This window comes from Leishmania martiniquensis, chromosome 36 (assembly GCF_017916325.1).
Source record: "Leishmania martiniquensis isolate LSCM1 chromosome 36, whole genome shotgun sequence".
In the NCBI taxonomy this organism is placed as follows: domain Eukaryota; phylum Euglenozoa; class Kinetoplastea; order Trypanosomatida; family Trypanosomatidae; genus Leishmania; species Leishmania martiniquensis.
In genome coordinates, this window is record NC_090171.1 from 2,463,298 (window position 1) to 2,477,638 (window position 14,341).

The window sequence follows — 14,341 nt, forward strand, 5'->3', positions numbered from 1 at the left end:
AGAGCCACACACACACACACAAGCACACGCAGACGGCCGTCAGACCCTGCGAGCGCACTTCTTGGAAAAGAGAACCAAAACGCTCCCGATGCCCCATAACCTGAACGAAGAGAGACCGGTTGGATCTCACTTGCGAAAGAACATAGATGATTTTTAAACATCTGTGCAAACACATCTCCGTCTCTGCTTACGCGAGGACGTAGGCAGGGGAGAGAGACTTGGTGCGCGTGGGAACCTGTGCGAATGCCTTTGCGGCACCTCTGTGACGGTGTGCGTGACGGCGCACCACGCAGAGGCGCCGGGCGAAAACGCAAAGCAGCACTGAGAAGCTCATGGAGCGAAGCCGATGCCGTACAGCGCAAGTCGTGTGGAGCAAAAAAAGGGGGAAAACGCTTCGTTTTCTTTTCATGAGCCGTCGCGAGGAGGATGAGAACGGAGGGCCTAAAGAGAGGAGGAAGAACGAGAGGCATGCACAGAGACACACACGCGCGGACGTCCCACCCGTCACACATGTCGAAATGGTATAGCCCGAGCCACTTGAGAAAGGGTGGGGGAGAAGGATGTGGGGCTGTCTTGCGCTGCTTCCTGAGCCTAGAGAAGCTCTTGAGGACGCATCAGCAAGGAACAGAGAGGGCAGGGACCTTTCCGACAGCTCTTTGAATGATACACACGGAACGGTGCGGGTTCCTGTTCTGCTGCATCTGTCACAAGCACGAAGGGAAGAGAAAGCGAGCAGAAGGGAAGGGGAGAGCGAGTGATTATGGGGTGTAGGAGGAATGTTGAGGACCGGTCAAGGAGGCCTTTCGAAAAAGTAAAGTTCAAGCGGTGTATGCACCTCACCCACCGCTCGCTGTGCACGCTGTCAGAACGCACCGAAAGCGCAAAGAGAGTCGCTTCCCCGGCCGCACCGGCGCTGTGAATGAGAAGGTCCTGTGCAGTACTACTGGGCCCGCGAGTGGAAGAAAGAGTGGCATTGTCAGTGGTATGGCCGACGGCACGTCGGGGTGTCACACTCCATCGAGAAATTAAAAAAAAAAATAAAGTGAACCGTGGCAAAGAAGAAGCGATTAAACGAAGGATGCAGCTCACTGACTCTCCCAGAGAGAAGGGGGAAGGGGGGGCGGAGCAGTGGCAACGGGGAGTGGCAGTCGTGCTGGGAGTGCCGAAAACACCCCGGCCCAGGTGACTGCTTCCGCAGACCTTGTCCGCCGTCGCTAGTATACATCAAAGCACGCACGACGCGGGAGACTGCGAGAGACCGCGAGAAACCCACGCAGGCGTGGCAGCGCACGGCGACGGGAACTATACACACGAGGAGAGGAAAAAAAGAGTAACCAAGTTCAACTGGCATACAGACTAGCAGGAAGATGTGGAGGAGAGGAGGGAGCGAGGGCCAACAAGCAGCCGACGCGATGAGTCGATTGTGCATGCCGGAAGAGTAGGGTAAACCCGGCCGTCTCTCTTTCGCTGTCCGCGTCGCTCCCCTCGTTCGCGTCTTGGCGGTCGCTAAAGAAAGGGGTGGAGGTGACTCAGGCGAAAAGTCCATGTGTGGAGCGCCCTAGGACCCCTCCTCTGAGCTGGGCGGCACGTTGATGTCCTGCTGGCCATCGTCGAGGGCGACGGACAGCTGTGGGCCCTCGTCTTCGTCCACAACTCGGGCGTTGAAGTCGGTGTCCATATCCGCGCAGTTTTCAATGCTGTAGAAGAGTTTCCGCTTCATCACCTCCAGCGAGCTGTAGTCGGGCACCTCGATCGCGAAGAAGCACGTCGCCGTCCGTGGTAGCATTGTGTCGGCGTCGGCCTGCGTGGTGAGTGGCAAAATGCGCAGCTTCACCGGCATCCGATCGCGTCCCGACACAAAGCGGAGAAAGAGTCGCCGCTGCAGCGGTGTGGCCTCCTCCAGTGCCTTCCACAGCAGCTGTACACGCCGATCCTCACTTGTCAAGCCTTCGTACGTTGCTCCCTTGCGCAGCTCTTCTGGCGTGTAGTCTGGCTGCCCACACACGCGCAACTCCAGCTCCTCCGGAGTCAAGAGCAGCACGGCGACCTCCGGTACTACCGACAGCAGTCCCTCTCGCATCTTTTGCAGCTGGAGGTCAAACTCGTGGAGCCGCGCCTGCAGCAGCGCCTCTGCGTACTCGCTGCTACGCGCCAAGGTCACCCGCGTCTGCGCGCCTCCCTCGATCAGCTCCTTCGTCGAGTGATCGCTCAGCTGCGTCACGAAAAACTCCTCGCCGAAGACGTCCTCGAACAGCTCCGTCTCGGTGCCCCCTGCCACAATACCGTCCGCCAACGCCGCAGCCGCATGTGTGGCACTGATGGCGCGAAACTCTCGAATGCACTGAACGCAGATCGCATCCACCTGCTCCAGCTCTGCTTCTGTGATGGGATAGACGCACAGGTAGCGCCACACCAGCGGTGGCAGAAACAAGTCGAGTGGATCTTCACTCCGCAGCGCACCACCCATGAGCCTGCCAATGAACACAAACGCTTCCAAGTCGTAAGCGGAGCGGGCAGAAGCGGCCGGCACATACGCCTCTCGGTGGCTTCCAGTGTTGTGCACTTGGTTTGCGGTCGGCACGAAGAACGGCAGACGGCTGGACATGAGCTCGCGGCACATCTCGCTCAGGTGCTCACGGAACGGGCCGCCCGCGTCCTCAGCGCCCTCGCCAAGGAAGACGGTGTTCCAGAAGCGCTGGTGGGTCTGGAAAATGCGCGGCGACTGGGAGCCCAGCAGGGAAAAGGTTTGGCCAAAGACGGAGGACTTGATCGGCCGCCCTTCCACGTGCGCCTTGGCACGGTTGATGCAGATGCGGTACTGCTCCGAGCGCACTGAGGACACAGTGAGCACGCTTTCGACGAGCTTCCGTCGGACAGCGCGGAACAGCAGCGTGCGCAGCGACAGGAACAAGAGCGTCATGAGCGTTGGGTGGGTAGTGTTGAGGGACAGAAACGGAAGAAGAGCGTGTACTACTTTGCTGACAGCTTTAAGCACCTTGAACATGTCCCACGAGCGCTCCGCCACCGCGGCCGCGCTGATCCCGGCGCTGAGACTGTCAGGGTACGCGAAGGTAGCGAGGTAGTGCGACAGCTCCTCCTCGGCGCTCTTCGTGAATGACTTGGTGACGTCGCTAGAGAATTTGTCGATGGCGTGGACGATGAGGCGATATTGAAGCAAGTTGGTCTCAAAAGCGTCCATGAACCACAACGTCGCTGCTACTGTCGGTGCAGTGGCGAGTGCGCGCAGGGAAGAAGGTGCTCTGTCGACGGTGGTCGCACCAGCCCCGGTGGCGACCGTCGTGGGATGCGCTCTTCGGAGCGCCCGCCACGCCTCCTGCATCACTGCCATGCGCTGTTGCGTACTCACCGCCGAGGCGTTGTTGTAGAACGTGTCCATCCGCTCATTCCAGGAGTCCGGCACGCCGAGAGGGTTGAAGCCCTCTGGCTTGTACTTGAATGGGGAGGAGCCGAAGTTGAAACTCACGGCACCGCCAGAGCGGAGCGACACGGCCGGGACGTAGTAAAACCCCTGCGGAACGCCGCGAAAGGTGCAAGTCTCTGTCAGGGGAGACTCGGAATCGATGGCGGTGGTGCCCGAGATCGGGTGACCGTTCAGGAAGAAGCTCAACTCACCGTGGGTCATGTCCACGGCGCAGCCCATCACGTCCCCGATAGCCCACCGCCGCGCCATACTCACCGGCTCCGGCACCCCGCGATGCCACATGACACGCCGAAACAGGTCGACCGACCAGGAAGTGGAGGAGTCCCCGACGCCGTGGCCGTTGCCGTGCGGCGCCTCGCCCCTTTGCATCCATCCTATCTGCATCAGGCCCTGGGTACGCAAGGTCACCTCAAAGTACCAGGCACCGGCCCCTACGGCGCAGTCCCCCGTCACGGTCTCGAAGTCGAGTCCCGTGTTCTTGACGTCTTCCATGTTCACCTGCACGTTTGCGGAGGCCTGCACCGACACATGCGCCGGGCCTACTCGCTCCGTGGAACCGGCAAACGGGTCCGCCTCCTCGTAGTAGAACGGCGGTAGCGGATAGCGGCCACCAGTGAGAAGGTGAGCGGCGATGTCCTGCAGTGCGCGCATCTGGTTGTACGGGAACATCGTGCCCAGAGAGAGATTGGCCGGGTCCAATGGGAAACAGCCAGGCGGCACCTCATGCTCGAAGTAGGCCGCCCCAAAATTGAGGGACACCGAGTCCGCCTGCCCCAGAGAGACATACGGGTAGTAGGCGACTGGTGCTGAGCTGCGCCCAGCCGAGCGGTGACTGTGGTGGTGACTGCCGCGGCCGGTGCCGCCACTCTCGTGCCGTCGCCCCGGCACGCTGGAAGGATCCAGGTCCCTGTCCCTACTGTCGGTCACGAGTCCCGTGGAGAAAGATGAGCAGTGGGAAGCAGCAGCGGCGCCTTCGCTGGGGGCGGCCTCCGGCCCAAAGCTAAAGCTCACCGCCTGGACCCCGTTCACGAAGATGGTGCAACGTTGCGCCGGTATGTCCATAACGATCCCCAGATAGTCCCTGCTGAACCACAGCGGCGCGTTTGACGGGCTCTGCTGCGTCGACAGCGGCTGTGGTTCCGCCCAGTGGTAGACGCCCGTGCAGCCATTGAAGGTGGCCGGCTCGCGGCCCTGCATCGCAGCGCTTGTCAGCGGCAGCGGCGTCTCATGAGCATCGAGGGCGTTCAACGGGATAGGCAAAACACCAATGGAGACGTCGCCGTTCCCGCCGATTCGCAGCTCGTAGTACCATCTGCCAGCAGTGAGCGGCACCCCGGCCACCATCGAGCCTCCAGTGCCCTCGCTCCGCACAATGCACACCCCGTCGCCGCTCCATTCGAGCGAGAGGCTCTCGGGGTTCTGAACCTTCTGAATGCTCACCCGGTCAGCAGCGGAGTCACGCTGACGGTACAGCTGCAGCTGCTCTTTGCGGTGAAGCAGGAAATGCGCCGTGGTCGATCTTTCCTGTGCGGTAGCATCCGTCAGCGTCGGAGCAGCCTCGCCGGTCGTTGAATCAAGTGCACCAGAGTCCATGATCGACTGAGTGCCCTCGACCACCCGCGGTGCTCGCGCGGCCTGCCAGCACTGGGCTGCATCCCGCTGCATAACATAGCTCTCCATGCTCATCTGAATAAAGCGGCCAAGCACACGCTGTGTAGGGAGGCGGCGGCGGTAATGACGCAGGGCCATGCGTCGAACGTCGTGCAGGAGCAGCGGCAACGACAGCGGTGGCGGGGTCGTGCGGAAACGCTGGCTATACAAGAGCAAGTGGTTGAGGCAAGCGAAGGCGATGAGCCGCGTCTTGCTAGTGTTCCGCTGCGCCACAGTGCGCAGAGCCATGAGGCACTCCACCGACCAAACGTAAGCGACCACGGAGCTCGCTGGGGAGTCGAGTGTGAGAAGAGCCGAGAGCGCGCTGTGAAAGAGACGCATCGCGCGCAGCTGCGGTTGGTACTCGTGAACAACAGCTATTCGATGGCCCCAGTTGGACGACTCCGCCGTCGACCGCACTGTCAGAAAGAATTGCGGCAAGCACACCTCAAACGAGGAAAGCGTTGTGCTACAGAACTCGGAGAGCATCGCGCCCTGAGTTCGGTCAGCAGAGACGGTTACTAGGCGCCAGCTGGCCACGCTCCGCTCGTCCACAAACACGGCGTAGTAGCGCTGGCCTGGCACTTGCACCTCGTACACATTCGAAGCGAACGGCCGCTGAGGGTGCGCCGACTCGAATATGCGAGCGTGCGGCGACCGCTGGGCAATTCGAAGCAGCTCTGCCAGCAACGCATTCCCCACTTCCCACATCGCCTTTACTTTCGCGGCATCCTCAGAGCGGCCACTGCTTACGCGGCATAGGGACAGCCACATCTCATCCAGCAGCATCGACAAGTCTTTGCCTGACGTCGACACAGCCCACTGTGCCAGCCGCGCTACGCATGCGCCATCGTTGAGGGCATACATGGTGTGCTGATCTGCTTCCGACAAGCCAGCAGGCGACTTTGCCACGCGGCACAGCGCATGAGCCAGAATGTGAGCACTGTAGAAAGCTGCCAGCTGATGATAGCAGCTTGCGCAAACGCCGAGCAGCTGCTCACGAGACTGGGAGCACTTCTTGTGCCACAATGCCGACTGCTGCGATGGCAGCGGCTCACTAAGCACGCGAAGGTCAGCCTCCTCCGACTCTGCGCCAAAGTCTAGCTCTTGGGCACATGCCTCGCGGGCTTGGCCGTGGCGCGCGATGGCCACCTCCGTCTCGTCAAGGTAGCCCACGTCGCCCTCCGTCCAGATGTCCACTCTAACCGATGCCGGGCACTTCGCCGTGTTCTCCACACCGGTTCGCGTCGTCTTCAGCAGCAGCGCCAAATGTGACTCCAAAAACATTCCCAAGGACGAATCGAGGTGTTGCAGCTGCTCCACCATGAGCGGCCGCAAGGCGAGCTCATAGACCCGAAAGTTCTTAATGTCGCCAACGAAGGCGCTGGAGTCGAGTCGCTGCGGAGTTCCACCGAGTCGCAGCTCCCCCTGCAAAAGAGAGCCGCCGCCGGTCTTCATCGACCGGGTGTCGAGCAGCAGGCCACCGCGAAAGAGAGAAAGGGTGGTCCCCGATTGTACAAATGTGACGTGCATCCACACGCGAAGGTCCGCCTCCGACAGAGCGAATGAGCAAAGAGTTGCCGTGTCCGCGGGGTCGACATCCAACTCGTCTCCTGGAAGGCAGGGAAGCCACCCAAACTCCAACTTACCTCCCGTGATGCGGGCCACCATCTCCAGAGATGTCGCCGTCGACCCGCCATGCAGCACCTGCGCGAACAGAATTTGATGCCGCTCTATGCTTGTCATGCGCAGTGAAAAATCCACGGTGAAGCTCAGCCCCACCGGAGTAGTGGCTACCAGACGCACGCACCCTCCGTTGAAGTGGATCGTGTCAAACATCTCTCGCTCAGTTGGCAAAAACAGCGCGTCCGGCGTAGAGGACGCCGAAATTCGAGACTGTGTCTGCGCAAGGGCAGTGGAGGCAAGACGAGACCGCTCTGCCTCGTCGTCCTCGACACCGTCTTCTTCATCGATGTCGTCCATCCCGTGCAGGGTGTACGGGGAGCGTGTGCCGAACTCCGATTCATTGTCCTCCTCCACCTCACTGCCCTCGTCGTCCTCCTCGTACATCATGTCAGCCTCATCGGGAGCTTGACCCAGCAGATGGCGGTGAAGAAGAGGGTTGAGAGCCGCAAAGGTCTGCAGGTGCATCGATGAAGAAGGAAAGGTAGGGGAGGCGACGCTGTTACTTACCCGCACGAGGCCACGCCCCGCGTTCCCTCGTGATCCCAGCCGCTCCCTCTCGCCACCCGAGGCCCAGCCCCCGCGTTCCACCCGCACAGCACTGAGCGAGTTTCGCGGCAGTCCGCGTCGCTGTCGGCACTGGAGCAGACCCCACAAGCTCACCACGAGCTCTAACCGAACCTGGTCCATGGCTGACGTGACATCTTCCGCCAAGCCAGTCAGCACCGAGAGAGAGTCGATCAGCTCCGGCGGCACTGACACAAAGTTGCGCTCCGCACAGCGAACCAGGACGCAGGACAACTGAGCGACAAGACAGACATCCTCACTCGATCGCGTCTCCGGCATCACATGTGGAAACCACACCTGCGCCAGTTGCGCCACCGCCTCGGCGAGCTTCAGGTGAGCTGCGACCCCCTTGATTGGAAAGGTTTCAGCAGGAGGCTCATCCCCGTGCACCGTCGTGTGTACAAGGCGTAGTGGGAGCTTTTTGATGACATGAGTTGCCATGGAAGGCTGTGTATTTGTGGCATTGGCTATCGTTGCCGTCTTCGATGTGTCACGTGCTTGCACCTCCAAAACCTCGCACATCTCCTCCGTCCACGAGGTGTGCAGGAGCAGCACGGGTGCGATGGTGTGCTTGGCGACGTGTGCCATTACCGTATCACCAGGCACGGCCAACCGTGGTATACCACCAAGGATGGCGAGGCCTAGCAGAAGATCACGCAACCTACTTTTGTCACCCTCGGTCTTCACCTGATCATCCTCAGGAATCTGCAGGCCGGCTTCCAGTGTGTACTGGAGCCATGCCTGTAAAGCCGTCTGCCAGGCGTGGTGGCTATGCTCGTCTCGGTCGTTGTTGAGGCGCTGCAACAGTGACAATGCTAGCCAGTGTGCTGTGTCACAAGAAGTGACCACACTGACGGGGGCGTTTCCCTCGAGCGCATGCCGAGTCTCGGAAGCGGACATGCGTGTGTCGCCAGTGGTAATGATGCAGCTTGCTAACTGAAGGAGCGCGTGAAGAAAGTTGGGCAGCGAAAGAGGAGGTGGCAAGGCAGTGGCGGCACTGCTGCGCGCCGCGTGCGCCAGACGCCAGGTTGGTGTATTGGCTTGTGCCGCACCCACTCTTCTTGGGCTGCTTGCCGGAGCGGCAACGAGAGCAACTGTGGGTGGTGTTAGATACATGGTGTAGTACCACGCCGTCAGCAGTGCCGTCACCGCCTCGCTCTCCTCCGTGCTGAAGAGGCCGACACGTGAGGTGGTTAGGAGCCATCGCGCCGCCATCTTCGCAAGCAGCGCTGCGGCACGGCTAATGTGGCTAGCGATGACCTCTTCTGGCACGCCGCGAAGAAGTCTGCACAGTAGTGTCAGATGGCCGAGTAAAGTCGTCACATACGGGGCTGAAACCGGCAGTTGAGAAAGGGGCACTTCTGCCGCGGGGGCCAAGGCGCCAGCGAGGGCATCGATACAGCGCCCCACCGTTTCTGCGAGCTCTGCCATCGACGAGGGTGCAATGCAGGCGGCCTGGGATGCAGCCTCGCACATGACTGTCGCCGCGCGCGTCGATAGGAGACGGAACGCATCCCATCCGTCCCACAAGACCTCCAACTCCGCGCGCGGGCCCGAGTGGCGCGCGCCGAACGCAAGCTCCGTAGGCGACACCACGCGCGACGAAGCTGCAGCGACTTTTAGAGGGGAGTTCTGGTAAACAAACGGGCGCGACCCGAAGTTCACGAGCACGCAACCTTTTCCTTTCATACCTATGAGCGGGCTGAGCTGCGCCGACATCACCGTAGCCTTGACGGAGTGAACAGACTTGCCGTTGCGGGTCCAGAAAATGTCGCCCGTCTCGAGGTTCCAACCGCAGCCAACCACGTCGCCCATGCCGAAGGTGAAGCCGATGACGCGCGCGTTGCGGTTCGTGTACACGGTCCCTTCCAGTCCGTCATAGGCAAATGAATCCGGGTCCCAGCCCGGCATCTGCGAGAGACTGTAGTCCGCCGGCCCCAGACCAACGCTCACATACCCGCCCTGGTACAGATCCACCACGTAAACCTCGTAGTAGTACGACGCTGCTTCCTTGCGCGCCAGCTTCGTCCAGCTGCATGGCGCGACGCAGCTGCCGCGGCCGCCAGAGGAGCGCAGCGTCAGCCCAGCAGCCCCAACCGTCATGGTGGAGGCACATCCTGCTGGAGAGAGTTTTGTGGCCCGCAGCACCCACGGGAGAGCGCCGTTCACTCGTTGATACAGAAGTTCCGGAGACACGTCAGTGGCCCAGAGACGGCGCATCACCTCGGCGGAGGCGCTGGTGGATCGCAGCTTGCGCAAATCGGTGCGACGAAACGGGCAGGAAAAAAGGGCAGCCAGCAGCAGCACCCATGACTGCGTCTGCTTCACCGCCTCATCGTATGCCTTCACCGCCGCCTCGAGGAGCAAGAAGAAGGCGCTTTGCAGTCGAGTGAGCTGCTCCACCGAGCATCCGTCGACGCCGTCGGCGTAGTGCCATCCACAAAGCGTCCGCGCAATTACAGGGTGCAGCACACGCGCCAGCAGCGCACTGTGCCGCGCCTCCTCAGTGAGCTGCCACAGAAGCTGGAGGCCGACAAGACGATATTGCGCTTTCTTCGATCGCCACGCCACCGCTCCTTCCATCTCTGACGTGCTCACCTCACTTTGGAAGCAGGCGATGATTTCAGCGCCGACGTTCAGGGCCGCCACTTCCTCGCTTGACGACATGAGCGTCTTCAGTTGCCGCATCGCCTTCCAGCTCTTGAAGAGCCGCCGCCACCGTTGCCGCTGCGTCATTTGTCCAGGATGCGGATTTGGTGTGCGGCTGGCGCGGGTCTTCGATGAGGCAGAAGAATACGTCACTCCCGCCTGCTCCGCGCCAACCTCGTCGTCGCCGACCTCGGTGATCGGCTCGAACAACGCCAGAAACACAGCGCGCTCCCGCATCTTCGCATCGTACTCCTTTGACTCCTGCCGCTTCGACAGGAACCACGGTCGCAGCTTGAGCACCAGCTGAAATGCAGGGAGGAGGCTCTCGGGAGTGGCCTCACGTAGCGCCTGCGTCGGCAGCAGCAAAGCACAGCAGGCAGCCATCACCTGCCGCTCCGTTTCGCGCAGCTGCTCATCGCGCACCACACGCAGCGCCGAGACGTCCTTCACCTGCAGCTCCTCGAACACTCGGGTGAGCACACCAACACCGCCTTGAAGATTCTTGATGAGGACGTCGCGCTCCGTGTTAAGGCGGCGCTGCCCGTTGCGCAGCACACTCAGGTACGGCGGCCTTGGCGACAATGCAGGTGGTTGTGGCTCACCTCGCATAGCAGGGGCGGAGGTGGCGGCCGCCCCCGCCCCTGCCGACGCGTGCACCGCGTCCTGCGACGAGGGGAGGGGATTGAGCAACGTGCACCCTAGCTGAGCGAGCGAGTAGGTGAGAGCGACGCACAGGCGCGAAGCCCAGCGCTTCGCCTCCTCTCCGGTAAACCGGTCGACCAGTCCGAGGAGGGACTCTCTGCACTTCTGCAACGACGTCGAGCACGCAGCGAGAGCCGCTGTCGGGAGCAATGGCAAGGACACAGCGAACGACGCAAGCAGTGCTCCAATTGGGCTGAGCTGGAGGCACTTGAGAAAGGTCGCCTCTGCGTCCGGCAGCTGGCGCAACGCTGTGGACACGGCATCTACCATCTTTTCGCAGCACCGCAGGAGCGCAGTGCTGTAAGCGCACTGCAACGTCTCCAGCCGCGCCGGATCCCCGTTCATACCGCACCCCGACAGTAGCACCTCCGCCAAAACTTCCAAGCAGTGGCTTGTCCGCAGGAGGCCGTCGGCGCTCTTTACACGCAGCGAGCGGTCCACTTGGTACATGGCCTCCAAGTACAGGGCAGAGAATAGGGAGGACAGCTGATGGGCGGGCTGCGAAGAAAGCAGATCGCAGCAGGTGTGCAGAGAGCTGTAGAGTGTCAGCAAGCAGCAATAGACCGTCTCTGCCGCAGGATTTCGCAGCTTGCCTGACTGTCTCTCCAGGAACAGCAGTCGGCCCCTCTCTGTCACGAAACACTGACAGCAGCATCGAAGCAGTGCCGAGGAAGACGGAGTATCCAAACATGTGCGTCGAAGCGCAAATAGCGTTATGCATTCGCGCAGATGCGACGTCGGCGCGGTCACGGCAGCGCTGTCCCGCTCCCCGCCCTCCGCGACTGCCTGCAACAGCTGCTCGACGGAGTCGTAGCACTCACCAACGCGAAAGGCGAAATCAATCGGTGAGCTGTACAGTCGCGCGAGCAGGTTCATCTGAAGCAGAGTGCAGGCCTGGTGAACAAGATCGAAGTCGCGCTGCGAGGTAGGTACCGACGACGCCTGCTGGGCCACGCGGAGGAGGAGGGCTAGCACGGCATCGTCGGGGTCAAGTAGGAAAGGTGGAATGATTGCGGCCCACGTAGATTGATCCGTCAGGTACTGCACGCCTCTCAAAAACCGCTGCGCGTGTGAGGCACTGCGCTCGAGGACCGCTCTTCCGCATTCCCACGACGACGCGTAGGCTGCGTGTGGAGCAGCTTCACTGTGGCCAGCGTACGCCCACATCTCCCACAGAAAGAGCTGCGGAACCGCGCTAGTGGCGACCGCGGCGGAAGCGCCGCTCAAAGGTGCCGCAAGAGCCCAGCAGCACAGAGATCCGTGTGCAGGGTCTGCAGAGACGCCCTTGACACACCAAGAGGCTGGCAGCTCGACGCTACGCTGCGCCACGAGGCACCGTTGGTCACGAGCGTAATCAAACACGCACAGCGTGTGGTCAGAGCGCACACCGGCGACAGTGTACGACTCTCGCGATGCCGCAAAGAAGACCTCATTCGCTTCCTCGATCCAGGCCTGCGGCACAAAATCGAGTACCTGCCGGCTGTCGATGGAGTCCTCCAGAACTGGAAACGTATCTACTACGCACCAGTACGGCTCCCCATAGGGCAACAGGGCATGCTCGTGGTGCGCTGCATAGTCCATGATCACATTGCCGTACCCTTCGTTGAATGGGAAGTACGCACAGAGGCCTTCCTCGTTGCCCGTGAGCGGTCGCCGTGCGTCTCGAGCCAGCTCCGCGGCTGTGCGAGTGTGCTGCCAAACGCGCACCTCCGCGGCAAAGCCAATGAAACTCTTCCCCATGACACACTTGGCGTGTGCAATCGCGTTCGGTGAAACAAGCGCTGGCTGCCGACTGACCAGCTCATGATCAAGCCATAACTCCCACACTGCCCCATTGAAGTTGAGAGCGACATGCCACCACCGCTCCAGCACGGAGAGCTTGCCGGCGGAGCTGTACGTTGCAAAAGATGATCCCAAGCGCGGTGTGCGAGCGCCGCCGCGCCACCTCACCCCGTCGCCGACGGGCTCCAGCCCAAGAAGCACCTCATCCACGCTCTTGTCACCAATGGAAAGGAAGATCTGATCCTTCTCAGCGCTGCGCGGAAACACCCACATCTCAATGCAGAATGGATGAAACCTGTCCTTGAGAGTCACACGCCCCACTGAGACGGAAACGGACTTCGTAAAGTGAAAAGCAGTGCGGCGATTCGACGTCGCGTTGAACGATGGGTTACGCAAAAGAGGGGCGATCTCCATCGTCGACGCACCGCAGAGGAGCGCCTCGAGCGAGGCCTCGCCCACGTAGAGACAGCCGCGCGTGCGCTGCGGGGGATGGGACGAAACAAGACAGCATAGCGTATCTGCCCCTGTCGCGCAGAAGTGGAAACGCGCCTCCACCAGCGAGAGGCCAGCTGTGCGTAGCATTAGCCGGCCATGACACTCTCCATCCGGACCTTCTCGGCGAACAGAAAAGTGCCAGCAGTGCTCATCTCGTCCCAGAGCTCGAATGCACAATGCAACACTCTCGCTAAGGTACAGGACAACATCCCCGCGCTGGCCTGGAAGCTGCTGCACGCTGCGCTGCATGAGACGAGTGCCCATCGTCCCCAAGGCCTCGTAGCGGGCAACATGCATGTCACTCAGAAGAAGAAGAGTGCGGCCGTGCGCCGAGCAATGTAACGGATCCTTAGGGAGGAACCGAGCGGGCAGCACGAGCGTTTTGACGAGAAAGTCAGACATCGTCGCTGTCGAGGCACTGACGCACTGCGTGGATAGTTTGGGCGGGATCACGGGGGGGTCTAGAGTGAGAAGGGCAGAAGGTGCCACTAGACACTTCAGTAGCAAAGACAGACGGCCACTGCGCAGCGCCAAGACGAGCTTTGTACGCGCGACGGCGATGCGCAGTCGATCATTCAATTCATCCTCTCTAGCGTGCGCCTCAACGATGCGAAAGAGCTCCAGACAAGAATGCGGCGAGGCGAGATCCCAGTTCACATGTGCGACGCTGTTGAGCAGCACCGACGCGTATGCGCCCTTCGCATCACAATCCGTGATGGCACCAAGCAGGGCAATGATGCTTAGCAGACTCGTTTGCTCTTCTTGTGCGGGAAGGGAAGCGCCCATCGACACAGTGGCCTCGCCTAATCGATGCCGAATTTGCTTTGATGACGACAAGGACAGCTTGACTTTTCGAAAGCGAACCGAAAAAACACTTTCGATGCGCGTTGAATGGGCATGGAGGCGCTTCCTGAGACCACACAGTAGGCTGTGCTGCAGGCTGCTAACCAGAGGCGCCTCCAACAGAAAACTCGGCATGCTGGCCTCATCCGAGGCGGTGAAGGAGGCGTCGCTCCATTCATCAGTCTCGGGCTCGTCAGTGGAAACAATATTGTCGATGATGTCAGCCACACTTAGCAGTCCCCAATCATCAGCATTGTTGCTGGAGCTCATAGCGCCGTTTTTTATGTAGACGGAGGTATCACCTGCAATGAGCACTGGAAGCGATCCCCAGGAGGGGCAAATGGGGGATGAGTGGACGAGAGGAATGCTGGAACGGATTTGAAGAGAGGCGCGCTACTGGCGCAGCTGCCCTTCACGAGCGAAAAGGAATGAAAACAGAAGGGGGGAAGAAGACGCGAGTGCACCAGATGAAGATGTGTGCAGTCGATTCAGAGGGGCAGAGGCGACGCGGGGCCTCTCTGCAAACCC

The 14,341-nt window shown here is 60.9% G+C and overlaps 1 protein-coding gene across 1 annotated transcript; it reads right to left on the reverse strand.

Annotated features, from left to right (window-relative positions):
• Positions 1–1,558: 1,558 nt before the first annotated feature.
• LSCM1_00669 (uncharacterized protein) lies at positions 1,559–14,083 on the reverse strand (the record flags this gene model as incomplete). The annotated part of the gene is made up of 1 exon (XM_067318311.1): positions 1,559–14,083. The coding sequence occupies one exon, from the start codon at positions 14,081–14,083 to the stop codon at positions 1,559–1,561; it is 12,525 nt and encodes a 4,174-aa protein (XP_067174416.1).
• Positions 14,084–14,341: the final 258 nt, after the last annotated feature.